The sequence below is a fragment of the Hippocampus bargibanti genome, linkage group LG11 (genome assembly GCF_051943395.1).
Source record: "Hippocampus bargibanti isolate YZ-2025 linkage group LG11, ASM5194339v1, whole genome shotgun sequence".
In the NCBI taxonomy this organism is placed as follows: Eukaryota; Metazoa; Chordata; class Actinopteri; order Syngnathiformes; family Syngnathidae; genus Hippocampus; species Hippocampus bargibanti.
The window spans coordinates 19,543,043-19,570,570 of NC_142744.1; the positions used below are offsets into that span (position 1 = coordinate 19,543,043).

The 27,528-nt window shown below is 41.8% G+C and overlaps 2 protein-coding genes and 1 long non-coding RNA gene across 14 annotated transcripts in view; 1 reads left to right on the forward strand and 2 right to left on the reverse strand.

Annotated features, from left to right (window-relative positions):
* Nucleotides 1-1,455: 1,455 nt before the first annotated feature.
* Nucleotides 1,456-20,032, reverse strand: mapre2 (microtubule-associated protein, RP/EB family, member 2). 2 transcript variants are annotated; one of them, XM_089008313.1, is made up of 7 exons: nucleotides 19,943-20,032; nucleotides 13,409-13,536; nucleotides 9,011-9,156; nucleotides 8,718-8,934; nucleotides 5,539-5,681; nucleotides 4,021-4,179; nucleotides 1,456-2,596 (listed from the first exon to the last, which is right to left on the reverse strand). In XM_089008313.1, the coding sequence occupies exons 2-7, from the start codon at nucleotides 13,527-13,529 to the stop codon at nucleotides 2,492-2,494; spliced, it is 891 nt and encodes a 296-aa protein (XP_088864439.1). In that variant the 5' UTR covers nucleotides 13,530-13,536; nucleotides 19,943-20,032; the 3' UTR covers nucleotides 1,456-2,491. The 2 variants fall into 2 exon arrangements, with proteins under 2 accessions (XP_088864439.1, XP_088864438.1); XM_089008312.1 differs by lacking the exon at nucleotides 19,943-20,032 and adding an exon at nucleotides 16,541-16,882.
* A 2,483-nt stretch (nucleotides 20,033-22,515) lies between these two features.
* Nucleotides 22,516-27,528, forward strand: part of LOC148891876 (uncharacterized) — a 28,971-nt gene continuing 23,958 nt past the window's right edge. For all 3 annotated transcript variants that reach the window (XR_016116412.1, XR_016116414.1, XR_016116413.1), the window contains exon 1: nucleotides 22,516-23,590. This is a non-coding gene — a long non-coding RNA (uncharacterized LOC148891876). The remainder of the gene's footprint in view (nucleotides 23,591-27,528) is intronic.
* dtna (dystrobrevin, alpha) overlaps nucleotides 26,404-27,528 on the reverse strand; it is a 43,934-nt gene continuing 42,809 nt past the window's right edge. For all 9 annotated transcript variants that reach the window (XM_089007940.1, XM_089007934.1, XM_089007932.1 and 6 more), the window contains one exon: nucleotides 26,404-27,513. The gene's annotated coding sequence lies outside the window, so the exon portion shown is untranslated. The remainder of the gene's footprint in view (nucleotides 27,514-27,528) is intronic.

Here is a 27,528-nt window from a genome sequence, read left to right on the forward strand (position 1 = left end):
TTTCGTAATAGTAATTTGATATTAACCAAGCAAAAGACTGATGTAATTGTGAGGTAAGAATCACTTCTGCACGGTTCTAGGTAACAATGTAACAATATCCAATTCTCAGCGATTGTGTTTTAGAACAGGGCCTCTATCGCCTATAATAATAATAATAATAATAATAATAATAATAATACATTTAATTTCAAGCGCCTTTCAAAACACCCAAGGACACTTTACAATAAAACAAAGCACATAACAATAAAACCATAAGTAAAATGATACATAATAAAATAGCAGATTGAACGAGACATTGAAAGCAATTTTAAACAAATGGGTTTTGAGGTGGGACTTAAAAATAGGGAGGGAGTCAATATTACGGATGTTGGGTGGAAGTGAATTCCAGAGTTTGGGAGCAAAGCGGCTGAAAGCTCTGCATCCCATCGTGGTGAGACGGGCAGAGGGCACATAGAGGTGAAGGGAGGATGAGGATCATCTATAATGACTTTTTTTTTTTCAACTGCTACAAAAATAGCAATATGTGATGTTCAGGCTCAGTTTTTTATTCATTAATTCATCTTTGAAACTGCGTTATCCTCACTAGGGTCTCAGTGAGTGCTGGAGCTTATTGCAGCTATCTTCAGGCAGCAAACAAGGGACACCTTGAACTGGATGACAGCCAATTACAGGGCACACAGACTAACAACCATCGTCAAAATCACACAGATTTTTTTTGGTTTTGTTTTTCTGTTCAATCAGCGGCGGCCCGGTAGTCGAGTGGTTAGCACACCGGCTTCACAGTGCAGAGGTCGCTGATTCATGTCCCGCTCCGGCCTCCCTGTGTGAAATTTGCATGTTGTCCCCGGGTCCGTGTGGGTTTTCTCCAGGGCCTCCGGTTTCCTCCCACATTCAAAAAACATGCATGGCGGGCAGATTGAACACTCCAAATTGTCCCTAGGTGTGAGTGTGACTGTTGTCTTTTTGTGCCCTGTGATTGGCTGGCAACCAATTCAGGGTGTCCACCGCCTCAGCTTGAAGACAGCTGGGATAGGCTCCATCACCCCCCGCGACCCCAATGAGGAATAAGCGGCACGGAAAATGGATGGATGGATGTTCAATCAGCCTGCCATGCATGATTTTGGAATGTGGGAGGAATCCGCAGGACTTGGAGAAAACCAACGCAGGCCCAAGGAGAACACGCAAAAACAAAACATGTATGTTGCATATGTTTCACTTTCAGTGCACATTAAAATTTTGTCCCAAGCAATATAAAAAAAAAACATTTTAGCAACCCCCGCGACCCTAAGGAGGAAGAAGCGGAAAATGAGATGAGATGTTAGCAAGTCTGTGTTAAAATTATTCCCAACAGGTTAAGAACCACTATTTTACAGTTTGCTGCAGTGATATTCTGCAAAATGGCAATTCGGTTATTTTTCATACTGTGCAAAGATTATTTATGTATGGACAGCATGATGATCTGGCCTCCAACATTTTATTACAGCAAATCCATCCAAATCTCAACAACTTTCAAATAGCGGGTAAAACATACAAAAGAAGCTCACATAACATACTTGCTTTCCTTATTAAATATGTAAAAAGGTAAAGTTATTCACAAATAAAATACAAACATGCAAAAACGTCTCCAGGGAATGCATCATGAGTGGGACATGGAGAGAAAAAAAAATGTACATTTACCACGTTTTACATTCCTTTTCATTTACACAATATATGAATAAAGCGTTATGGCGCACTGCCCACCTGTCTATTAGTAAGAATGTAATATTAACTTAGGGTATACTTACTGGAACATCTAGCGTGGCAACTAAACATTCAATGAACGGACCATAAACACCAGAAACTAACCGCTAAGAATCATCACAAGCTTAGTTTTGCTCACGCAAAATGGTGCAAGGTAAATTTATGCCAAAAAAGAAAGGCTCTTGCTTACTGACAACAATGTCATATTTTCAAGACCATTTGTGGCTAATTTGCTTCAAAAATGTACTAGTTTTGTCATACAATGGTGTTGTATTCACCATTTTTGATGTCTCGAGTGTCCATCTTCACACGGACCCAGAAAATATAAATGTACAATGTCTAAGGCTCGACAATGAAAATAAATACAGCGAGGGTCTCTGGACACCTTGTCCAATACACTCAAAATATCAGTGCAACAACACGTGCTAGGAGGAAGGCTAAATAAGAGCTACTGTAGACCCTTTTTGGGCTTCTTGCTTATTGCAATCTTGTGGTTAATATTAAAGACATCAAAATGATGATGGAGTGAAACATTTGACAGTCCTTACGATGGTCTGAGCTCTTGTGCGCTTGTGACCACAGCCAAAGTCACAAAAACACTGAACAGCGAGGGGAGGGGGCAAAAATGGTGATGGTGCTTCTAGTCAGGAGGCAGCTTCAATTTGCTCAGTCTTTTGGGAGAACAAAAAAATATGTATATAACACAGGAGAGGCAGAGTTCTTATTTTAAATATAAGAAAGTGTGTTTCAGTCAGTATTCGTCCTGTTCCTCCTCCTGTGGATCGTCCAGCCCCTCCTCGAGACCTTCCTGATCCACATCAGGCCCATCTCCCTCAGCTAACTCCTCGGCTCCATCCTAAAAGAGATGAGCGAAAGGTAAAAATGGCTTTGTTTGAACAGTGTTCCCTCAACTATTCTCCAATACACATGTTGAAACTATGATTTGCCAAAAAACTAGCATTCAAAAACTGTTTTTTACGATCTCCAAAATGATATTCATGCCACAAGATGGCGCCAAGCTTTGTCAAATCGAAAAGGAGCACACCTTTTTTTCCACTCTGACTAGATAATTTAGTGTTCATCCGATATAGACACACACACACGCTCATTTTTGAAGCATGATGGAGGTAATGGCATGGCTCGGGTTAGTGTGCCTGCTTTTGGCACTATTTATTGACGGAGGAACTCTAGATGGTAGCAGGAGAATTTTCTCATCAAAACAAAACCGTTTTGTCAGGCAATTTAGCGTCTAAAAAAATGCATCTACAAATGTCTTCAGTGGGCAACTGATAGAGATTAGACAGAATAGAAGTTATAATATTCAAACGTTTCATGCTGTTATATGCTTGGTGAACATGTGTGGCTGGAAGTGCACAATGAAGGCACAGAAACCTGGGATCAATCTGAGTTGATCAGACACAGCCTGTTAACCTGTCATCTTCATGTACAAGATCTGCCCTTGAGCAGAATTCAGGACTTGGGAAACTCCTTCAAAGGAGTAATTTAGGACATGAAACTCCTTCACAGGAAGAGCTCATTAGCCAGGTTACAAATCTATCGGTTCAGGGAAAGATAACCAGTTAAAATTTTTATGTTTTATTGTTTATAGCTGGGGCGGCCCGGTAGTTGAGTGGTTAGCACAACGGCTGCACAGTGCAGAGGTCGCCGGTTCGCGTCCCGGTCCGGCCTCCCTGTGTGGAGTTTGCATGTTCTCCCCGGACCTGCATGGGTTTTCTCCGGGTCCTCCAGTTTCCTCCCACACTCCAAAAATATGCATGGCAGGCAGATTGACCACTCCAAATTGTCCCTAGGTGTGAGAGTGACTGTTGGATGTCTTTGTGTGCCCTGCGATTGGCTGGCAACCAATTCGGGGAGTCCCCCGCCTTGTGCCCGAAGACAGCTGAGATAGGCTCCAGCAACCCCCGCGACCCTAATGAGGAATAAGCGGTACGGAAAATGGATGGATGGATGTTTATAGCTGTTGGTGCTTGGGACGTCCAGGGGAGTGGTATTCAAATTAAGAAAACTATGTATTCCTAATGTATCATTTAAATTTGCATTTACTCTCAATAAATAACTTGGCAGAGGGCTGCAGAATTTGGGCGTCTGTCTTGAACGGCTTCATCCCCTGCCGGCAGTAAAAGACAATCTTCCTGTGTTCGAGCCTTTGACCACAATGTCCGATTGAACATCTCTGACAGCAACACAAACAAAGTGACAGAACTTGCCGTTTCAAGACTTTTAGAGATTACTATTATATGGTCGCTGTATTTCACTGACCTGATCATCGATAGCGTAGAGGACTTCCATTAGCCGCTGGACGAAGGGAGGGCCGTTTTCACCCTGTTCTTGACACAGGTGCTCCACTCCTCGCAGTTTGCTGAAATAGTAGTCCCGCTCCTTCTCCACACCTTCAAGCGCCACCTTTAATGTGTTCACCTATCAACGCACGCACACAAATCATTAGCTGCTGTGAAATGTAAATTTTCTCTACTGTGAGACTAAAAAGGCATATCCAATCCAATCCAATAAACAATGATTTCTATTTTTTTCTGATCCTCAGTCAGTGTTTGTTCGATGTTGTCAACTAATATCCAGATTAATTTTAGGCAATTTTTCTGGAGCAAAGTTTGAAAATGCAGAATTCCGGAAAATCCAGAACTTTCATCACTGACCCTAGGATGTCATGGCAACCAAGTGGTTGGTTGTCTAACTTCACACTTGACAGGCTTGCAGCCGCCGCAGACCATGCTATTTTTATACCAGCAATGAAATTGATCAAATTACCATAACATGTCTTCTTTCAAAACAAAAGTCGTACAGACTTTCTTTCAGATTAGCATTCTGCGCCATCTTAACGGCAGTAGCATGACTTTAAAGGACAAACGACGTCTCCGGACAAGTTGTGTCCATAATTTGTAAAATGGCTTCAAATGAATTCTACTGAGCGTATTTTACAAAGATTCCACCGCATATAGCTATATTTTACGTTTTAAGACTCCTGAATATTCCGGCAGTCTTGTTTTTGAGTTGGTGACGAGTCCGTACGTGACGTAACGAAAGGACCGCCCCCTGACAGAAAAAAGACACATTGTAGCAGTCCTTCCATCACGTCAATGTATTTTGCTGCACATGTTTCGCCTGAGAACCGTGTTTCACCCAAAAGCCGCCAGAGGAGGGCATCCGAGCTCCATATAAGGAGCCTGTGGAAGCGGAGGTGGGCACTGGAGGTCACCATTTTGTGCCTTTTTTTGGGTGAGAGATTTTCCCCCAATGTTGCCTCAAATTGGCACATATAATTCTTTAATCGATTGCAAACATGTATGCTTTCCTCTTCAGAACTATTTGAATCATATTCATAACTGGATGTGTAACAAGAGAGCATATTCTCCGAATCTGAAGCCATTGTTTTGATTCACAAACAATGCAAGACGTCTTGGCGTGACGTCACAAACTGGGGGCGGGACTTTCTGAAAATGCCCAATTCGCAGCTCAATTGTTTTCAGATTTTGGATACTTTAAGTCATTTTTATTGGTGTTTTGCATTTGACTAAAAATATCATACTGCGTGTTTTGGGTATTTTAAATGCTATAAAACGTTTTTTGATGTCAGTTAAAAAACAAAAGAGTGACGTCGGTTGTCCTTTAAACATGATTTAACAGCACATTTCAACCGGTAAAGAGCTGTGCTGAAAGGCAGACTGGATAGAGAGACAATCATTAGCCTATTTAAAGTCCTCTATTGATTATTTAACACAAACATGATACACATGGAGTTACCTTTTATATCAGGCCTACCTGGTCAGTAAGTTGTGTGACCTGCGCCTCCAGTTCCTTCTCTCCTTTGGCAGGAGTTGATGACATGGGTAGTTTTTTCGCTGAGGAGGGTCTGGATGTTGGCGTCGCTGACTTTGGGGTTGTGGCGCTTGATCTTGATGCTCCTGTAAGCAGTGTTTAGAAAAATACATATTTGGGACATGAGAAGGTTTCTTCAGCCGTCATATGTACAAATTTGAAGGTTTCGGACGTTTCGCCTCCTATCCAAGAGGCTTCGTCAGCGAACTAAAGTCAGACTGGTTGTATCGGCCCTATTTATATATCCCTAATGTCCAGCCATGGCGGCGCCGGACCCAGCTATGATAGGTCCCTACTCTCAGGTTGGGGGAAGCAGAGGACCACTCCCTGTGGCCCCACTGATTGTTCCTACATTCCTGACTAACGACTGGCCCATTTCCCCCACTCCCACCGGTATCACCTCATCAGCATAACGAATGTTGCCTAACCTGTTTTGCCCAAGCAGGCTATTGTATGAACGATCCAAATTGAACCTCACCCCACCAGACCGGTTTAATGAAGGATTTTGTTGTTTTATAAGAATCGCTTCTTTTGCCCCCCTTTCAAACCATCTATGTTCTTTCGCTAAGATTTTAACCTCATTGTCGTCAAATGAGTGGTTGCTAGCTTTTAGGTGCAAATGTACTGCCGATTGAAGCCCACTTGTATTATCCCTGCGATGTTGATAAAGTATTTTTTTGAGAATTTGTTGAGTCTCCCCAATGTACTGCTCTTTACAATTTTCATTCTTACAATGTACGGAATAAACTACATTACTTTGTTTTTCATTTGGTAGCCTATCTTTTGGATGCACTAATTTGCACATGTTAAGGCAGGGGTCGGGAACATTTTTGACTAAGAGAGCCATAAAAGTAAAATATTTAGAAATGTTTTTCAGCAAGAGCCACACGCACGCGCGCGCACACATACAAACGCTCGCGTGCGCGCGCACACGCGAACACGCGCGGCCACTTTTCAACAAAATATCAGAATGCATTATTTAAAATAACTTTGTGATCGTACTCACTATTAACATGAATGGTTTTCCGTTCCTCGTGTTTGGTAAAAATCCAGGAAAGCGATCGGAATGAAATTCACTTTGCCGGTCCAGAGACGAAGTTACTTCGAGCTCGCCTGCACACGGCTCATAAGCTTCCACACTTGCTATCTGCAATCGACTTCTCGCAGAAGTATGTCGATGGTAACGTTAACATGGGGCTTGTTAAAATGTCACTGACATTCAACGGTTTCATCGATGGTATTGTTTCATTGCAAATTCGAATCAGAACATTTTCTCTCCTCTAATGCTCCGGGGCATTCACGCTGAAGTGCACTAGTTGGGCTCAAAGGGGCGTTTACCTGTTTCAACATGACGGCCACTATCATCCAATCAACATGGCGCTTTCGGCCATTGTAGGTCAGTGTCATCCAATCAAAATTGCGCTTTCCGCCAACTGCAGCCCCAACGGGAAATGAACGTCGAAAAAAAAAAAAACGACGAAATGAAAAACTAAATACATATTTTAGTTTAATCGGTGAGCCATATGCAATCATCATAAGAGCCATAGGTTCCCGACCCCTGCGTTAAGGCAAAAATTAGTGCATCCAAAAGATCGGCTACCAAATGAAAAACAAAGTAATGTAGTTTATTCCATACATTGTCTCTCATCTCATCTCATTTTCCATACCGCTTATTAGGGTCATTAGGGTCGCGGGGTTGCTGGAGCCTATCTCAGCTGTCTTCGGGCACGAGGCGGGCCAGCCAATCGCAGGGCAAACAAAGACATACAACAGTCACTCTCACACTCACACCTAGGGACAATTTAGAGTGGTCAATCTGCCTGCCATGCATGTTTTTGGAGTGTGGGAGGAAACCGGAGGACCCGGAGAAAACCCACGCGAGTCCGGGGAGAACATGCAAACTCCACACAGGGAGGCCGGACCGGGACGCAAACGGGCGACCTCTGCACTGTGAAGCCGGTGTGCTAACCACTCGACTACCGTAGCCGGCGGAGTAGGGACCTATCATAGCTGTGTCCGGCGCAGCCATGGCTGGACATTACATCGGGTAGGAGACTGCGGAGTCTCCGAGCCAAGACCAGCAGGCTCAAGGACAGTTTCTGCCACCAGGCAGTCCGGAGACTCAACTCCCTCCCAGTCCTGCCCAGCCTGCCCCTTCCCACTGCCACACTCACCGAACTCTGAGTACACGCTACATGCTGTACGATCACCCTGAACTCTATTTTTTGTTCTTTCTCATTTTTTTTCTGCAAGACCTCACTTCAACCCTTTCTTGTTGTTTGTTTTTGCATTACTACATTATGTCACTTTACATACGTCACTTCCTCACTTTACATATGTCACTACCTCACTTTACGTACGTCACTGCCTCACTTTCCAGACGACACTACCTCACTTTACATACAGAAATTACATGTATTGTCTGTTGTCAATTGTATGTCTTTTTAGCCACGTTATAAGTGCCTTGCATGTCTTGCACGCTGGGTCCGAGAGGACATTAATTTCATCTGTGCTGTATGTCATGCATATTAGCATATTTGACAATAAAGCTGACTTTGACTTTGACATTAGGGATATATAAATAGGGCCGATACGACCAGTCAGACTTTAGTTCGCTGACGAAGCCTCTTGGATAGGAGGCGAAACGTCCGAAACCTTCAAATTTGTACAGATGACGGCTGAAGAAACCTTCTCATTGATGGACCACTCCTGTACGACACAGACATATTTGGGACATAATGGGAAAATGCTTTCAAATATTTTGGTATACAAATTTCGTTTAGGAAATGTTATAAACTCACAAACTAGCCCGACGCTCAGTGTGTGTGTGTACAAACACAGTCAAGCTCATGCTCTGGCTAGCTGACATCACATATAGTTGTGATGTTCCACAGCACTACAACAAACTCATAGTCCTTCCATCCACCCACCCAGACCCATCCATCCATCCTCTGTGGATAAATATTGGTGTGCGGCAAGAGGAGGCACACACTGTGAACTTGTTGCCAGACAATCGCTGAGCACATATAGCCATCATGCATGTTTTTGGGGTGCAGGAGGAGCAAACCTCGCAAACAGGACAGAAGAGTTGGAGCCAAGATTCAAAAGGCAAAACAAATTACCTGCAGTTGGGGAGTTGGCGGCATGAGGGGACTTTTTAGGCAGATTAAAGATCTGCTCGCCGGGGTCCGGTGGGGGGATGGCATCCTGACCCTGTCTGGCATCCAGTGGGTCATACTCTTTGCCATCGTAGTTAGCATCGAAGAACTTCTTGAACCACTGGATGAAGTCAAGATTGTCCTGGAATCTGCCTTTGACCAGTTTCTCCACTGGGATAATCTGAATAAAAATGGTAAAGAGAGGTTGCTAAGCAGGGTGCAACAACACTGCTGTTGCATGAACGATCAAAATTTACCTTGTCCACTTTCATTCTTTTGAAAGAAGCTTGCAGCAGCTTGAAGTTATGAATATACTCATGTTCCAGTTTGGCTTGAAACTTGACCTTTTTAAGACTGATGCAGCCCGGAAAGAGAAGATCCATGAACTGGCAGTAGGCTGCTCCTGAGCACACCAGAGAAACAAATGATGACCCAGTCTTAACAGTAAAATGTACTTTTTAAAGGACAACCGACGTCTCCGGACAAGTTGTGTCCATAATTTGTAAAATGGCTTCAAACGACTTCTACTGAGCGTATTTAACAAAGATTCCATCGCATATAGCTATATTTTACGTTTTAAGACTCGCGCTGAATATTCAGGAAGTCTTGTTTTTGAGTTGGTGACGAGTCCGTACGTGATGTCACTAAAGGACCGCCCCTGACCGTAAAAAAGATGCATTGTAGCGGTCCTTCCATCACGTCAATGTATTTTGCTGTACTTGTTTGGTCTGGGGACCTCGTATTGCACCCAAAAGCTGCCAGAAGGCCAGAAGAGGGCATCCAAGCGCCATATAAGGAATTTATCAGCCTGTGGAAACGGAGGTGGCCACAGGAGGTCGCCATTTTGTGCCTTTTTTTTGGGTGAGAGACTTCCCCCCAATGTTGCCTCAAAATGGCACAAATAAATTCTTTGATCGATTGCAAACATGTATGCTTTCCACTTCAGAACTATTTGAATCATATTCATAACTGGATGTGTGACAAGAAAGCCTATTCCCCGAATCTGAAGCCATTGTTTTGATTCACTAGCAATGCAAGACGTCTTGGCGTGATGTCAAGAACTGGGGGCGGGACTTTCTGAAAATACCCAATTCGCAGCTGAATTTTTTGCAGATTTTGGACACTAAGTCATTTTTATTGGTGTTTTGCATTTGACTAAAAAATATACTGCGTGTTTTGGGTATTTTAGATGCTATAAAACTTTTTTCTGATGTCAGTTAAAAAACAAAAAAGTGACGTCGGTTGTCCTTTAAATGGGATTGCACGAATAGGTAAAATAATGTAATTTCCATTTTCTCACTCATAATTGCAATTTTATGTAGATATATTTTTGTATTTTTCTTTCTAACCTTCCCAGCTGACTAGTTAATATAGAACTGAAGTTCAAAATCCTTTTTTGCATTGGAACAGTTTTTTTGTGCAACAGAGTTTAGCATATTGACACAGTGGTGATTGTGTTTTATTTATTATTCTGATTGGTGAGTATAGTTTTTGCTTTTTTGAATGTTCCTGTGCCATTTTGTGTTTGGGAGCCTTTTACTGAGCAAGTTCCTTGTTCTGTACCCACAAAGGGACATGCGACTTCTTGTGACGGTCCCAAGCCCGGATAAATACAGAGGGTTGTGTCAGGAAGGGCATCCGACGTAAAAGCTTGGCCAAAACAAACCTCTAAAGACTGATTTGCTGTGGCGACCCCGACAATGGAAAAGCCGAAAGGAAAAGAAGAAGATTGGTTTTTATGACAGAACTTTACCCATGATTTTTTTGTCCTTTGCAATTAGAAAATCGTGGTATTAGATTGCAATGTCTGACTTCAATTAATCTTTGAGTCCAACTATGTAATGCCTTTGTATACAAAATGTCGGGCCTCCACAGTGTCTGCCACTAATAGGGTGAAAAATTAAAACAACCCAATAAATGTTCTGTGATTTGACAATTTCCGCTCAACTGTTAAATACCCTCAACAAACAATCCCAAAATCTCCAACTTTCCAACAAGTGGAGCTTTTTTTTATTGCCACAGTGTACCAACATTATGCACACCTAAAAGAACAAATGGGATGCTTATAACATGCTGGATTTCCAGGTTACCTACTCCTGTAGTTTTCAGAAAAGGAATATTTGAACAAGTCCCTTTCATTGGGATCCCCAAACACATTTTTGCTGCTCAGCAAGAATACAAACAGCATTCAAGTGCTTTGACTGTCTGTATAGTCATTTGGTTTTTGGACCCCAAAAACAGAACTGTTCAAATTGTGGAAAAAATCTTCAATCCCTAAAATGACTACACCAGCCTCCAGCTGAGTACCTCGGAATGCCATGGAGGCACTTGTTTCCTTCCAAATTTATTATCGGCAAGTCATCTGAAAAGATCAACTCTCTATGAGTGAGAGAAACTGGAACATTGCCACATAGACAAATTCCACAAAAGCAAGCAGTAGAGAAGGAATTAGCTGGCATTAGTGTTGAAATTGGATTACTACTTGATCACAGCAGGGTACGACTGCCTGCCATCTGTTTTTTTAATTTACTTGCTATAACCTATGGAGGATGTTTTTTTCCAGGTTCAAATTGAAAGGTGGAGGTGGTACCATCCATACCATGTGCCACAACTTGCATGTATTATGTAAATTCAATTGACTAAGAGACTAGGTTAAGAATTCCAAAAAGAACATGATGAATATCATGTTAAAACGTCTATTAAAACATGCATAGTAAAGTCCTACTCAGAGTACAATCTGTTAAGTCAGGAAACATCAAGTGTCCCCACAGGTACGACAAGGCTTGAAAAAGTAAAGTGTTTCAAAAAAATTATTCAATACATTTTAACACATTTTGGGAAAAAGGCAATGGAGTAAACGGCAAGTGAGAAATGCAGTGTATGACTTTAAAGGACAACCGACGTCACTTTTTTGTTTCCTAACTGACACCAGAAAAACGTTTTATAGCATCTAAAATACCCAAAACAAGCAGTATGATATTTTTAGTCAAATGCGAAACACCAATAAAAATGACTTAAAGTGTCTAAAAAGTACAGTGAGACCTCAACTTACGAACACCTTATCTTACAAACTTTTCGTCTTACGAACATCAAATTTATGAAAATTAAACCTTATAACACACACACTATTTTCATAATACACACCCACCACTGCTGGTGGAGTAATCTTCGGCGGAAGAACACCAAACCACACGACCTTCGGATCTGGCGCAGTGATCTTCGGCGGAAGCACATGACCGAACAGCGCTCCAGCCGGCGCTACTTTCCACACCCCCTCTCCATACCCCCTCTCATATTGAATGCACACGTCGATCGCCTACTTGGAGCTTTTTGCTGATAATTGTACTATGATGGGACCACAGGCTCGTGTTCAGCCAAAGAAGACACACAATAAAATCACCGTCGCTGAGAAGAAGGAGATAATTGAAAAACACGAACGAGGTGTTTGTGTGATTTAGTGGCCGAACATGGCTATGCTAAGTCAACCATTGCTACCATTTTCCAGAACAGAGAAGCCATCAAAGGTGTGTCTGTTGCAAAAGGTGTTTCCGTGCTCTCAAAGCCAAGGTATCGGGCAATCGAAGAATTAACTTCTGTTAATTTCCAGTTATGAATATGATTCAAATAGTTCTGAAGAAGAAAGCATACATGTGTGTAATCGATTAAATAATTGATTCCGTATCATTTTGAGGCATCAGGGGTGGGAAATGTCCCACCCAAAAAAAGGCAGAACATGGCGACAAAGCCCTGTAAGGAATTAATCAGCCCAGCTTCGTCGCCCTCTTCTGCCTCTTTGTGGTCCTACATGACGTTTTCAGACCAAAGTACAGCAAAATGCATTGACGTGATCGAAGGACTGCTACAATGTGTCCTTTTTTCGGACAGGGGCGTTCCTTCAGTCCGCGGCGGACCGTCAGCTCGCGTCCCGAGATCCAACTACGAGCTTTTTAACTGCAGCAACTTTAAGATACGCTATTGGAGCTGGAAAAACTTCTGTTAATTTCCAGTTATGAATATGATTCAAATAGTTCTGAAGAAGAAAGCATACATATGTGTAATCGATTAAATAATTTATTCCGTATCATTTTGAGGCATCAGGGGTGGGAAATGTCCCACCCAAAAAAAGGCAGAACATGGCGACAAAGCCCTGTAAGGAATTAATCAGCCCAGCTTCGTCGCCCTCTTCTGCCTCTTTGTGGTCCTACATGACGTTTTCAGACCAAAGTACAGCAAAATGCATTGACGTGATCGAAGGACTGCTACAATGTGTCCTTTTTTCGGACAGGGGCGTTCCTTCAGTGACGTAACGTACGGACTCGTCACAAACTTAAAAACAAGACTTCCGGAATATTCAGCGCGAGTCTTAAAACGTAAAATATAGCTATATGCGGTGGAATCTTTGTAAAATACGCTCAGTAGAAGTCATTTGAAGACATTTTACAAATTATGGACACAACTTGTCCGGAGACGTCGGTTGTCCTTCAAGCCAGTTAGTAACAGGGCTAACGTCACAAACAGGCATGTAAGACTCGATCGAGATTTGAGGTCTTTTTAAAAAGTAGTGGGGGAGTAATGAGCATGTTTCCACAAGTGCCTTTGAAATAACTGTTTGGGAGCCACTGGTGTGATGCATGCAGAAGTAAAAAGTTCCTCACCTGAAGAGAGCTGCTCCACTTTGGTGTAATTCAGGGAGAGGATGTCATTTACCCAGGCTGTGATGTCATGCCTGCTCATCGTTTCCTGGGTAATTGAAGTAGAATACACGTTGACCGCCATGCCCCAGCTGTGAAGCACACAAAAATATGTGAAAACCAGCGTGGAACATCAAATGCTTTACCAATTTATATCTGTGAGGGAACACAGATCTTACTTGTGCCAAAATGTGAGGAAAACAAGTGAATAGCAAAGTAACGCTTCTGAATGCTCAGTACAATCTTGTAAAATTCCATCTATAAAACTCACTCATGTATTTTACCCCCGGACCCCAAGAAAAAAAAATCCTAAAAAGGCTTTTTTTCTGTATTCACAATTCAGATTGCCCCTCAATTTGCTGGGATACTTGATTATTAAAGGGTCTGGATCATGCAAATCATCTTTTCGGATTGTACTGCCATGTTAAAATGTACATTAGTCACCACAAATGCCCTCAAAGTGCTGCTTTACTCCAATCATGCATCTCCAAGCAGTCCTGCTCACAAAACACCTGCCCTAAGCAATCCAAGAAAACAAGTTTGTCTTCAATCTTCTAAGTGGAGGATTAAAAAAATTATTACAAAGCAATTAATCAAAAATTGCTCTTCTTATACTGAACTTTAAAGTTCACGTCAGGTTATGGAAACATGGCGTTAACACCGGAAGCCAAACAAATCAGGCTGCCTAACTTTATCAGTGTTAAATATCCTTTACCTACGGAAGCCAAGCAACAACTTGGATTTTCAATATTAAATAAATGTATGGATGGTCGACTGGTTACTACGTCTTCCTCACAGTTGTTAGGTTCAGAGTTCCAAACTCAACTCAGGCTTTTCTGTGGAGAGTTTGCATGTTCTCCCTGTGCTTGGTTAGGGTCTCTGCAGGTATTCCAACTTCCTCCTCACATTCCCAAAACCCTCATATTAGTTGCATTGAAGATTTTCAGGGACAACAGTTACTACAGACAGTTTATCATGTTACAGGTTATCATTGTTGGTGCATAAAAGGGATTTTTAAAAATGCCCATAGTTCAGTGGTTTTTAATCCCTGTTTGATCGAACTCGGGGATTTAGGGGTTCAACAGAGCATCTGAAGGGTTTGGTGAATGTGCATATAAAGTTGTTGGCTTCTGCACTTCTAAGAAGGCTAACTCATTTACTGCCATTTCCGAAGGTATTCGGGAATTGAAAATGTAATGTGGAGCTCCATTTCAGAATTTGTTCCGGTTTTGGTTTTTCTCACAGGGTGTGCCGATAAAGCGCTGGTCAGACCTCTGTCAATGTTTTTCCCTTCCACGAGGGGCAGCATTTGCCTTTTGTACAGCTTCCCCCACTTGCACCTCATATTACTCCAGACAAATATATCTTAGGAATTAACTTTTTTCCTGATGACAAGAAGGGAGTCTAGGGTTTCCTAGGCTGCATTGAATGTTTATGTCGTTCTAAAACTCAATATTCTGTGGGTCCTGCAATTTGAGTGAAAATGACAAAAACCCTGGCACTGGAGTGGACACATTGTTGCATGTCTGGCTGTGAATGGGTTAAGAGCCACGACTAGTTATTTTTTTCGTCATCCGTATAAATGCTGTAAAAGTGACAGTTTAAAACAATATGATTGCAACTTCTCGGCAGGACGAATATGCCAGCACTGTTTGTGATTGGGAGGAATGTCGGTGCAATTTGACTGCCATTGCTGAACAGTTCTGGGGCGAATTTGCTTTTTTGCACCTGTAATGGGCATTTTCACAGCCTGGCTTTGTTCAGCTGAAAGGTCTGTGCTGTTGGACAGTCTGCGGCTGGACGGATGCATGGCATGAGGAGCCCGCGATGAGAAGAAAGGAGTGTCAGCACAGAGCACCGATGCGTATGTGGAACTATTGTGGTTTGGAATTGAAGCAGATTTATGCGGGACAGGACATGTGAGACATATCTCTTTTTGTCAATGGATGCTACAGCTTCGTGTTTACTTTCAAAACTTAGCTTGTAGCCGACATGCACATTCCACCATTCAGTCTCTGATCCACTGGTGAAAAAAGGCTTTCATCACCCCTTTTTCCATCTAGAACTGTTACATGTAATAAAGTGTTTGTCTTGTAATCAAACATCATAGAGTACATGGGGAAAATCGTTAAAATTGCACAGCTGTCCATGTTTTTAGGTTCCTCGTGTTTATTATTTTGCTTTGTGATGACTATTATGTGAAGTGCTTTGTTGCAGCAGTTGTCTAAGTGATATTTTTATTAAGATGTATTGTATTGCATTGTCTGTCTATATACACTTACATTAGTGGTGTGAGTTAGTGTTATTTCCGGGTTGAGTAAACGTTGCGAATAGCTGGCGCTGCCCACCCGCAGAAAAAGTTCTTTGACTGTAGTGTCCTACTGTGTTTTGGAAGGTGCTTCGAAATAGAATGTATTATTATTGTTATTATTATTTTAAAAATGTGACAATAATCAAGATCTTTTGAAGAAATATATTCTTGAGCTGGCTTTTGTTTTGCCATATCGCCCAGCATTTAAATCACGGCTTATGATGGTAATGATGGGGGGGGCTCTTGGTTCCTGCAGAGCCATACTCTCCTTGTTTCAGAGCTTTCCCGAAACAAACAGAGTTGATACATGTGATCATTTCCGGCTTCTATAGTTTGCTGATGCGTTCATCGATTTGTAGGGAGGGGTCTAAAACAGGACGTGGCTCTCGAGGAACCAGGGTTCCCTACTCCTGGTTTACACATAGGTTTCGTCTGCCAGTGAGGCGAATAGTAGCGAGCGGTGTTAGCATGCTTTCTTAGCCGACTTGAGCGCACCGCGGCCCGGCCCGACGTGGAAGCACGGGGCGGGATGGGAATGGGAGCACAACCGATTTTTTTGGAGAGTGTTTGTGTTTTGTTTTAAAACGTGTGCGTGCCTTCAGGCAGTTTGAAGGTAAACGTCACTTATGACGATGTGCGTGACGAAAGGCAGTTTTACAAGGATTACGGTTGCAGGATAATCGCGGTTGCTATTGCCAACAGGGCCAAATGGCAGTCGCAGAAGACTAGGCAAAGCTAGGCCGCAACAAGCGTATATTTTCAACCCATTATGAACCGAATTATACCTGTAGGCGCGCTCCCCTCGCACTGTATTCTTCCTGTAGGGAATAATATTGGTGCCGTCCGGGCCGATGTCGTTGTTATTCTCTCCATTCGGGGAAAGGGCTTGGGTGGGACCGGGCATTTGCGTCTCGGAAGCGTTGAACAGACGCCCTGTTCGCACTCTCACGGCCGGGGGGAAAAGACCCGTGAACAGCAGGGATTGACCGACAAGGAGAAGCTGTGGAAGAGAACCGGTGCAAAGATCCTTCTCGTTTAGCCTTTGCTCGGTTTATTCTTTTCCCAAGATGACGTAACGGGCATGCTGGTCATGTGACGCCGGCGCCGTTTAGTGAGTCTGCGTCATTCCCACCCCAAAAAGCTGAGTGCATCAAACGCACCCATTTGCACAACTGCACGCTTTTTGCAACAGCAACAATGACCAATCATTCAGTGGTGATTGAACAGGAACTAACTTTGCAAAGCCCAGTAAAAGAAGTATATTGACTAAAGACAACAAAAATATGTATATGTAGTTGTGTCAAATCTTCCTCAACATTCTGGAGATACTTGTTCAAAAAAAAGGCATGGTAGCAACAGCTGAACGATTCATCAATGTCAAATGTGTATTGCAATGTCGTACTGTACAATCACAAAGGCCACAATTTGGAAAGAAAAGCTTTTAGTTGGTCAATTGCGGAAGGCTCGAACTGTCAAAGGCAAATACAATACTGTATAACACATTCTGATTGATATCGAGCTTTCATAACAGCTGCAACAAAGCCTCAAATGCTTTTTTTTTACGAAGCAATTCTAGATTATGTGTCCTTACACCAGTATATCAGTGACATCATGCTCAAAACATGCACAAGTCCACTACAAGCTATTTTTAAAGGTATACAATAAGCTGTGGCACCCATTGTCAAAAAAAAAGATTTTTCACTTCTCCCGTCTCATGCAAATCCGTTTCGATTCCAAGCGGTATTCTCAGTTCCAAATACGCATCTGCACTCCGAGCTGACGCACTTCTCTCCTCATCGTCAACCTCGGCAGCCATAAACACTTTTTGGATGGGGCCTTATCATTCAAACGTACTGCAAAGTTGTTCAAATGTACTGATTGTCATTTGAACTTCTTGGTCAAACACAGCTTTGTTCGCCAAAATCGCCACAATTTATAGTAAAGGCGAACTGTAAAAAAATTAACAAGTAGCCACTAGGAGAACATGCAAATTCGACACATGAAGGCCACGGATTTGCCAGTACAACTATGCTTTGTTTGGCTTTTTGAGTTTGCCGTGGTGAGTATCACACTTAAAATTAACAATAACCTGACAATTCACTTAAGGCACATTTGTATTAGTTTTACTCTGCTGTCGGTAACTAGGTTGGTTTCGCAAATGACAATCGAAACCAACCTATTGCCTTATTTGGAGAAGTACTGATTCAAAAAAAAAAAAAATACATACAATAATTTATGAGGTCGCATGGTGGACCAGTGGGACCAGTCAAGCTCACAATGCAGAGGTGTTTGGGCCAATCCCTGTGTGCAGTTTGCATGTTCTTCCCAAGATCGTGTGGGTTTTCTCCAGGTACTCCGGCTTCCTCCCACATTGCAAAAACATGCATGACAAGCTGATTGAACAGTCCAAATTGTTCCTCGGTGTGAGTGTGTGCACGGATGGCTGTTCGTCTTTGAAGCCTGGGAGTCACATCGAACAAGCTCAAGATCCTCATGCGGCTCGAGAGTCGCGGGTTGGAGTCTAAATTGTCCATATTTGTGTGCGTCCTGCAATTGGCTGGCAATAGGTTCAGGGTGTCCCCCGTCTACTGCCCAAAGACAGCTGAGATAGGCTCCCGCACCCCCTGCAACCCTATTGAGGATAAAGCGAATCGGAAAATGAATGAATGAATAATAATTTATGCTTATGTTCCTCGTCTATTGCTGAATACGGCCACTGATTATACGTGATATGTAAATGAAATTCACTTGAAGTGAACCTTTATCGTTAAGGGACAACCAACATCACTTTTTTTGTTTCCTAACTGACATCAGAAAAAGTTTTATAGCATCTAAAATACCCAAAACACACAGTATGATATTTTTAGTCAAATGCAAAACACCAATAAAAATGACTTAAAGTGTCTAAAAAGTACTTCAATTTGAAACCGGAAGTGGCCATTTTCAGAAGGTCCCGCCCCCGTGTTCGTGGTGTCACAGCAAGAGCTCGAGAATCCAAACAATGGCTTCAGATTTGGAGAATATGCTTTCTTGTTACTCATCCAGTTATGAATATGATTCAAATAGTTCTGAAGAAGAAAGCATACATGTTTGCAATCGATTAAAGAATTTACTCTGTGTCATTTTGAGGCATCAGGGATGGGAAATGTAGCACCAAAAAAGAGGCAGAAAATGGCCACCACGCTCCGTGTGAGGAATTAATCAGCCCGTTTCCACAGGCTGATTAATTCCTTGCATGGAGCTTTGTCACCCTCTTCTGCCTCTTTTTGGTCCTACATGACGTTTTCAGACCAAAGTACAGCAAAATGCATTGACGTGATGGAAGGACTGCTACAATGTGTCCTTTTTTCGGTCAGGGGCGTTCCTTCAGTGACGTAGGGTGAGGACTCGTCACCAACTCAAAAACAAGAGTTCCGGAATATTCAGTGTGAGTCTTAAAACGTAAAATATAGCTATATGCGGTGGAATCTTTGTAAAATACACTCAGTATAAGTCATTTGAAGCCATTTTACAAATTATGTACACAACGTGTCCGGGGAAGTCTGTTGTCCTTTAAATGACTGATTGTTCGTGCTCATTTCAGACTTAACCAAACCACAGGGGGTAAAACGACAATGTTACGGACTAGCTCATCTGTTCAGTACGATTCGACCATTTGGAGGAGCGAATAACGTTTCACCGAGATAAGAGTTAAACTTAAACACAAAAATAGAACCGGATATTTGACAAGCGTAAATGGACACACGTCTTATCAGTCACTTACACTCCTCCCACTGTTCACAAATAGATCGGCCCTTTTCCCACTGGAGGGAAATGCGATACTGGAGTTCCTTGTAGTTTTGAAAGCAAATGTAGCTGTGGTGAGGAAGCTAGCTAAGTTCACGCCAAAGCAATTTACCACTACGAATCGAAGCGATAAATAACTGTTTCTTCGAGCCACACTCCACACACACAACGCCCCGTAATAATTAGCTAAGAAAACAGCTAGGATAATGGTGATTACATCGTCGTCGGTTCGTCTCCTTTTCATACTTTATACAGACTGTGACAGCCCACATATGTCGGCCTACAACACCGTTGTCATCGGTGCAGCTACTACGCACATGGGGAAACGCTCCATCATCTCAATATGTCGCTTGAAATCCAAGCAAGTTAACGAAACAAAAAAAAAAACAGATTTGACTCACCTGTTAAATCAGCAGTCGCGGTTATATTATGTGCAGAAAAAAAAGCTATTTTCCGGCTGAGTCACCCCACCCCTGTAACGCCCATTTACGGCCATCGCTGAGTAAAGTAACGATACGTGATTGGATAGTCTGTCACCGAGGTTGCTCTCGATTTGCCGTTTGTAAAACATCTGTCATCAGATTGACCAATCGGGTAGGTGTGCGTTGATGGTTTGTAACAAGGAATTGCTTGCTTTTCCTCCGCTTCAGACATTGAGCTTTAAAACACTAAATATTTAATGAAGACTATTTTTGGTTTTTCATTTTTGATGCATGTTTTTTGGAATGTGGGAGGAAAGGGGAATACTTGTAGAAAACCCACGCAGGCCCAGAGAGAACATGCAAACTCAATTTCGGAAGGCCGAAACTGGGATTGAATTCCGAACCTACTTTCGACTACCATACTACAAATAAAGAGAAACATCAAACTCTTTACCTTCGCTCTGTGAGGAAAGAATAAGAATAAATAAGAATAAATTTAATTTCAAGCGCTCAATGTGCTCACCACTGGCCCACTGGGGCGCTCATGTCTTCTATATTAAATTGAAAACAGTATTCTAAGAATAAAGTCAGAATTCTGGGAATAAAATAAGAATTCTGCCTTTAAAGTCAGAGTACTGATCAGAATTCTGAGACTAAAGTGAAAATATTGCCAACCTTTCTTCATTGGTTTTAATCTTCTTCTTTTCCTTTTGGCTTTTCCCCTCAGGGGTCGCCACAGCGAATCAATGTCCGCCATCTATCCCGGTTTTGTGCATCCTCTTCTCTCACACCAGCTACCTTCATGTCCTCTTTGACCACATCCATAAACCCCCTCTTTGGTCTTCCTCTCGGTCTCCTGCCTGGCAGTTCAAGACTCAGCATCCTTCTCCCGATATAGTCACTCTCTCTCCTCTGGACATGTCCAAACCATCTCAGTCTGGCCTCTCTGACTTTCTCTCCAAAGCCTCTAATATGAGTTGTCCCTCTTCGTTGGCTTTAATCCTCTTCTGTATAAATTGAACACCAGGGAGCAGCAGTGTGTAATTTACAGACATCTTGTACTGCTTTTACAACAGTTTTTTTATTCAAATGGCATGCAAACATACAAAGTAATAGAAACAAACAAACAACACAGCAAACAAAACACAACAAAAGTAAACAAAACCATTGGTTTTGAATAGCTCGTGGATCTTCTAGAAGTAAATCAGAGGTGTGTCTCAGCAAATCTTTCTGCATACTTAATATTTTGTAAATAGTTGGCAACATACATTAGGTGACATAATCGCATAATTGCGTAAGAGACAGTAACATACATTAGGTGACAATCGCGTAAGAGACAGTACCTGATCGCACAGGAAATAAGAGTTCCTGACAGATAATCATTATACAAAAAGGGAAAAGAGGAGAGAAGAAAAAATAGAAGAAGAGAGAGAGAGAGCATATTTGACAAATTGTTTCCAGAAGCGAGTAGTTTCGGGACAAGCCCAGAAGAGGTGAGTTGCCGTTTCAAGCTCAGCTTCACAAAATGTACAAGATCTATCCTGTAAGGACCGTATTTTATGTTTAACAGGATAGCAACGGTGCAAACGTTTGTAGGTTATTTCTCTTTGTTTGTGATGAAAAATTTATATGGGAGGGTCCAAACCTTTTCCCATGGGATATTTGGGACATATGTTCTCCAGTGATGAACAATGTAGGGAACCGTCACAAAAGATTTTTGAAACAAATGTCGAATTGCACGGTTCCGATTTCGAGCAATTGATGAGAAACAGTTTCCCCAGGGCAGTTTCTGTCACTGGAATTGGCGGTGGTCTGTCGGGAGTAGCGGAGTGACCCTTGAACAGGCTTGATGATATTGCTTATGATACCACTGGGGATGGCATCCATAACGATGGCAAAGTCCTTAGGGGTCACAGGGATTTGATGTGTATTGAGAAACTCAGCATAGTTCATTAAAACATTGTTTGTGTTAAAAAGTTGCTTTACATAAATGATACCCAAGTCAATCTATCTCAACAAAAACAGTGATTTGTTTTTGTACAAAATATGACAGTTATTCCAGATCATACATGAATGTGGAGAGAAAGAATGGTTATACATTAGGCACCAGCTTTTACAACAGTTAATAAATGTACATTGCTGGCAGTAACGTGCAGTCAGGGGAGGCAAGTGAGGCAGTGCCTCACCTGTCATCATGGAAACCTGTCATGGAAATATCACATGAAAAAATAAATGAAACAGTTATATGTATTTAGTGATGTGTACTTTAAAGTTCTAGTCCATTTAACTTCACAGTTTTTGGAAGTAGAGACGAGCGTTGAGGCAGCAGCCGGCTGAGCCTCAACATGGATTGCGCAATCACTATGCTAACTGTGCTGGCTTGCTCTGCAGTGAGACCACATTGCTGTCCTTCAGCATATCGCTATTAAAGCGTTCAAACATGTTTAGTATATGAACTAAATTTCTACAGTTTAGCTGGTGTATATAATGTAGTCACTGTACATTATAAACACTGACCTACAGTGTTTATTTGGTCAAAACTCTGTGCGTAGGTGAAGCACACAGTTCTCCCGCCTCATGACAGGGGGTGCTTGTGATTCCAGAGATACTTGCGACTCCACGGCTGCAGAATAATAGAATTAGGGACAGCAAGCTACAGTAAACAGTTAGTAAGTAAAGTGCAACCCTCCAGTCATTTTTTCGTGTTGCTTGGCCTCATTTTCAGAATGGAGGATTACATATTTAAATTGAAAGAATTTTCTAAACTGGACTTTCAATCAAAGCAGGAGATAATAATTAAAGGAAGACCAACACCGGAGCTAAAAGGTTTGCTTCAGACAACGGGACACAATACTTGCGCTTTTCAGACGGACTGGTACACACGAAAAGGCTGGCTGTGTGGATGTCCAGCAAGAAACCGCCTTTTGTACTTTTCCTGCCTTCTGTTTCAACTTATGACAATGTCTGGACTCAAATGGGATATTGCGACCTAAAAAATTTACAACGGAGCCTCATCAAACATGAGCGGTCCACCGCGCACATTCAAAGTCAAATCGCGCTAAAAACATTCGTGATTTCCAGGTTGGCTTTGGATGAACAGCCTCAACATCAACATCCACAATGCTAAGGTAAAGGAGAACCGGGAGATTTTAAAAGATCTCATCAATGCCACCTGCTTCCTTGCCAAACAACAGCTGGCATTTCATGGAAATTATGAAAGTAAAGGCTCTGCTAATTGTGGCAACTATGTTGAACTATTACATGCTTTCGCCGAGAAAGATGACAGGCTAGCGAGACATTTGGAGACATCCATTGTATTTTCTAGCCTGTCAAACAGACTACAGAACAAATTAATTGAAGCAGTTGGTGATGTCATTAGAAATGACATTAAAAAGGAGATCGGTGCAGCCCCATTTGTTGCTGTCGAAGTAGACGAGATTGTCATTCTCAGCACTGAAAACATAGTCGGAACAGGACTGATCAAGGACGACTTTCTTCACTGGCAGTGATCTCAGTTGAGACAGAGAGACTTTTAAAACTGAAGAAAGATAAGGAAGGCTTCTACAAAGAAGTTATCGATGCCTTTCTTCAGAAGGAGCGGCGCATGGACTTCATTTACAAGTAAAGGTAACACGATAATAACGTTTTCTTAAATGATTTTTTTCTATGCTATAGTTTGTATATATAAAGAATGCTGACATGACATTTTAAACAAAACACGTTAACTGTTGCCAATCAAATGATGAATAAGCTACTCTGTAGAGTTCATATGTTTGTAAATCTGACTATGATGACGTCAGTGCCTCACCAGCCATGAACCTCACCGCACGTCCCTGACTGCTGGAGCAGAGCAGCTCGAGTGTGTCCTGCTTGAAATGAAATAGAAAGGAGTTCCATGCAAGAGTTATAGTATGGTGTCAACACTTTATTATGCATAACTGTTATGCAATAAATAAACAAAAAAAATCAAGAACATTGAGGTAAGGCCAAACTATAGATCGTACACGTTTCATTATTTCATGGCGTGATAAAGACAGACTGGGCCGCATTTTGCACGACTCCTTTTATTGACCTCTTTCCACTACAGTAAACAAAATACACATCAACTCGCTCAATCCGCTCACATTGACACTTGTTTGGACAGCAGGCAAATCTAACAGTTTAAATTGATTTATGGGCAGGTGGAGCACATAAGACAATTACAAAAAATGGGGCATTAAATTAGAAACCTGATTATAAACCCGTTTAGTGCTGAACGTGAATTTGCTTACTGCTTTGAAAATAACTAATTTACAGTAATTCCTCAAATACAGGTAACATCCGATTTACGACCGGCGCGAGTTACCACCCGTACTTACTACCACGACCGCCAGACATTTTTTTTTATTCTACAGCTGTCAACGCTACAGCCAGCAATGTGACAGAGACAGCGGTCTGTGCGTGATGATTTATTAAGCTACTGTCACGTGCGAGTTGACAGCGGGGGGCGGGACTGCCTGCTGTCAATTCTCTCATCACGGATATGGGGCAATTATACGGTTCACGGTCACCTCGCCAATGCCGGATGATTGACTCACCTCGCCACTCTACCGTACCTGGACTCTTCCTTCGATGTGCGAGTGTATCCGGTCCGAGGTATTCTCCCCGCGTCCCATAAATGTATGTCATCTTCCGGGATTGCGTAATTTTGCACCCTCGTGTGCCATTTGCTTTCCGGCGTAGTAAACCGGTCGGATCACCACTTGCCGTCTTACTCGCTGTGTTTTCTTTTATTTGTGAATAAACATTCTGCTTCGTTGGTACGTCTCTGTCGCCTGCTTTGGGATCCCAAACATTCCACTTTGTTCCGACGAGTCAGCTGCCGTCACTCTCGCTCGGAACGTGACAGCTACAACACAAAAAAGTCCCAAAAAGAGTACCAGGAGAAAAATCCAAAAACGACGAGTGGGGGGGGGGGGGCAGGGGAACCCCGACAATGGCGAGAAGCAACTCGCAGACGGTGGTATAGAAACGGAACAATCTCAAAAGGATTACGAGATGTGAGGGGGGGGGGGTTCGTACCAAGCACCGAAGACAAAGTCCAGGGTAATATAAAGAACAAATACAACTTGGCACCAACGCCGCGTCGGGCTGACGGTGGGCGTCGCCGCCTCTTTGAGACAGGTGACCTCTTCTGGCTTCCCCGTTAGCAGGGAGAGCGATTTTTGGACAGGTGTTTTTTTTATTTGACAGCTCGCATGTGTGGGAAGCCGTGCGGATTTTGGTCAGTAGAAAGCATGCGCGCCGACACAGTGATAAAGATTGATAATACGAAATATAAAATGATTAAAATGACACTAAAAGTTATACGATTTATAAATGAATTGTCAATATTTTGGTGTATAATAGTACTCAATCGAAAACGTCGCTTAAAAACAACAGATTGACATCATATACTATCCTGTCGTACAGGAGATGCCAGCGTGTCGTCATTTGTTATGATCACGTGATCCTCGAGTCAGGCATTTTGAATGCTTTTCAATTGACGACCGTTTGACTTACGACGGTTTTGTCGGAACGGAACGTCGTCGTAACTCGGATGTTACCTGTATTTGTCACTACAATTTGACACTGTGCCCTTCTTGAGCTAAATAAAATACATACTACACCAAACAAATCCAACAGAAAAGTAGCAGGGATTATCTCAATTTATCTGGATGGACACTTGTTTCAGGTTAATGGTGACACCATTGGAACTCTTTTGTTTATCAAAACAGCAGCACTTCTCGAGAGACATCAAGAGTTCTTTGGATGAATTGAAGTCAGTTCTGTCAGTTTGCAAAATGTTGTGATAATATTCTATAATCGGCATGATTGCCATAAATAGTGCCCATGCCACCAAGAGATAAAATGCTCAAATGTGTCACTAGTTCTACTTGGAAAAAAAATAAACATCTTCATTCAATAAAGACTGTTTCCTTAATTGGATGAAACATAAAGATAAAAAAATAATTACTGTACTATGCAATGAGTGTCATCATCTATATATCTAAATGCATCTCTTGATTCTGCACTATGTACAGTCTTGTTTATAGAACGGTTTTTGCACATCTACATTTGCACAGTATACAGTTGACATTTTTATTTTGTTATGCTTAGAATATCTTGTTTTCTATCCTTTCACTCCCACCCCAACCCCATCCCTCTTCAATTGCTGCTGTGGACTGCAAATTTCCCCATTGCGGGACGAATAAAGGTATTCTGATTCTGATTCTGATTCTGATGAGTACTTTTCCTTTTTTGATCATGTCATTCACTGCAACACAAATAAGGACAAATAAGTGCATCCAAACAAACAAACAAACAAACAAACAAACAAACAAACAAACAAACAAACAAACAAACAAACAACAGTAGCAATTGATTACTTATCTCAGGTCAATGTTCACACAAAGATTTGAAGTACGTTGCTAACCAAAACAGCAGCAACCAAACAAACAAGTGCAGTCTTACTACACACAGTATTCAAAATGTTCTCGGACTGCATTTAGATTATAAGCATTCAAAGTATTCTCAACAATATTTTGTTTTGGTTTTAACTACAGTCTGAAATGACAAATTGGAAGCTAATGCTTCCCCATCTGTAGTTATATAGGAGTCACTATGAGTGGTAATAACTGTAATTATCACGTCAGTAATTACGTTATTTAACTACATCTTATGTTTTACTAGGATTGTTTTTTTCTAGTGAAAAGGACTCACATTGCTTTTGAAAGTTTGCTACACGCTCCGATGACGGAGGGCTTGACTGAAGTCCATTGAAATCTGATCCAAGAAGCTAAGGCAGTTTGTATTATTATCGCAAACGCATCAAATGAAGGTTCCCAAAACAACGAGTGACAATATGTGTGAAAATGAATTAACAGGACAGTGAAGCCTCAGTTTGTTGTATGTCTCTGACAAGGGTCTTCAAGAGAGCTTAAGTGACGTTTAATAATCATATGTCCATTTCATTTCGGATTTGTTTTGTATTTCAGATTGCTAGCTCTATCTTTCTACCTATCTATAACATTTTGGAATACCAAGAACATAATAATTTCCTAACATAAATATTGCTTCGGGTTTCTTACGATGCATTTTTAGTCAGACCGCTTGGAAGGGATTACTCACAAAAACAATGTCTGAAAATGTTGGTGTTGGGTTAGAATTACCCTAACAGTTGGCACTGTGCATGAAAGAAATACAGATCAAAGTATTGGATCAGAAACCATATGAGACACAGACATAAAACAGTCCATTTCTTCATTGGCTTAACAAACCAGAAAAAACAACAACAACAAAAACCTGAAGCACGTGGTTGACGTGGCACCTGTGGTATAATAATATTAGAGCATGCGGTAATGATTAATCTCTTGATTTATTCATTGGCTCACAACTTCACTTTAACAATGAGGTTGGTTAAAAATATATAGATTCTTTACACACACGTATATTCTATGATATAGACTCCTGCCTGGCCAGTGTCGTTGCCTCCAGTGTTGTCACTTATTGTTGCCTTTGATATTGCTTCCCTGCCAACAAGAACA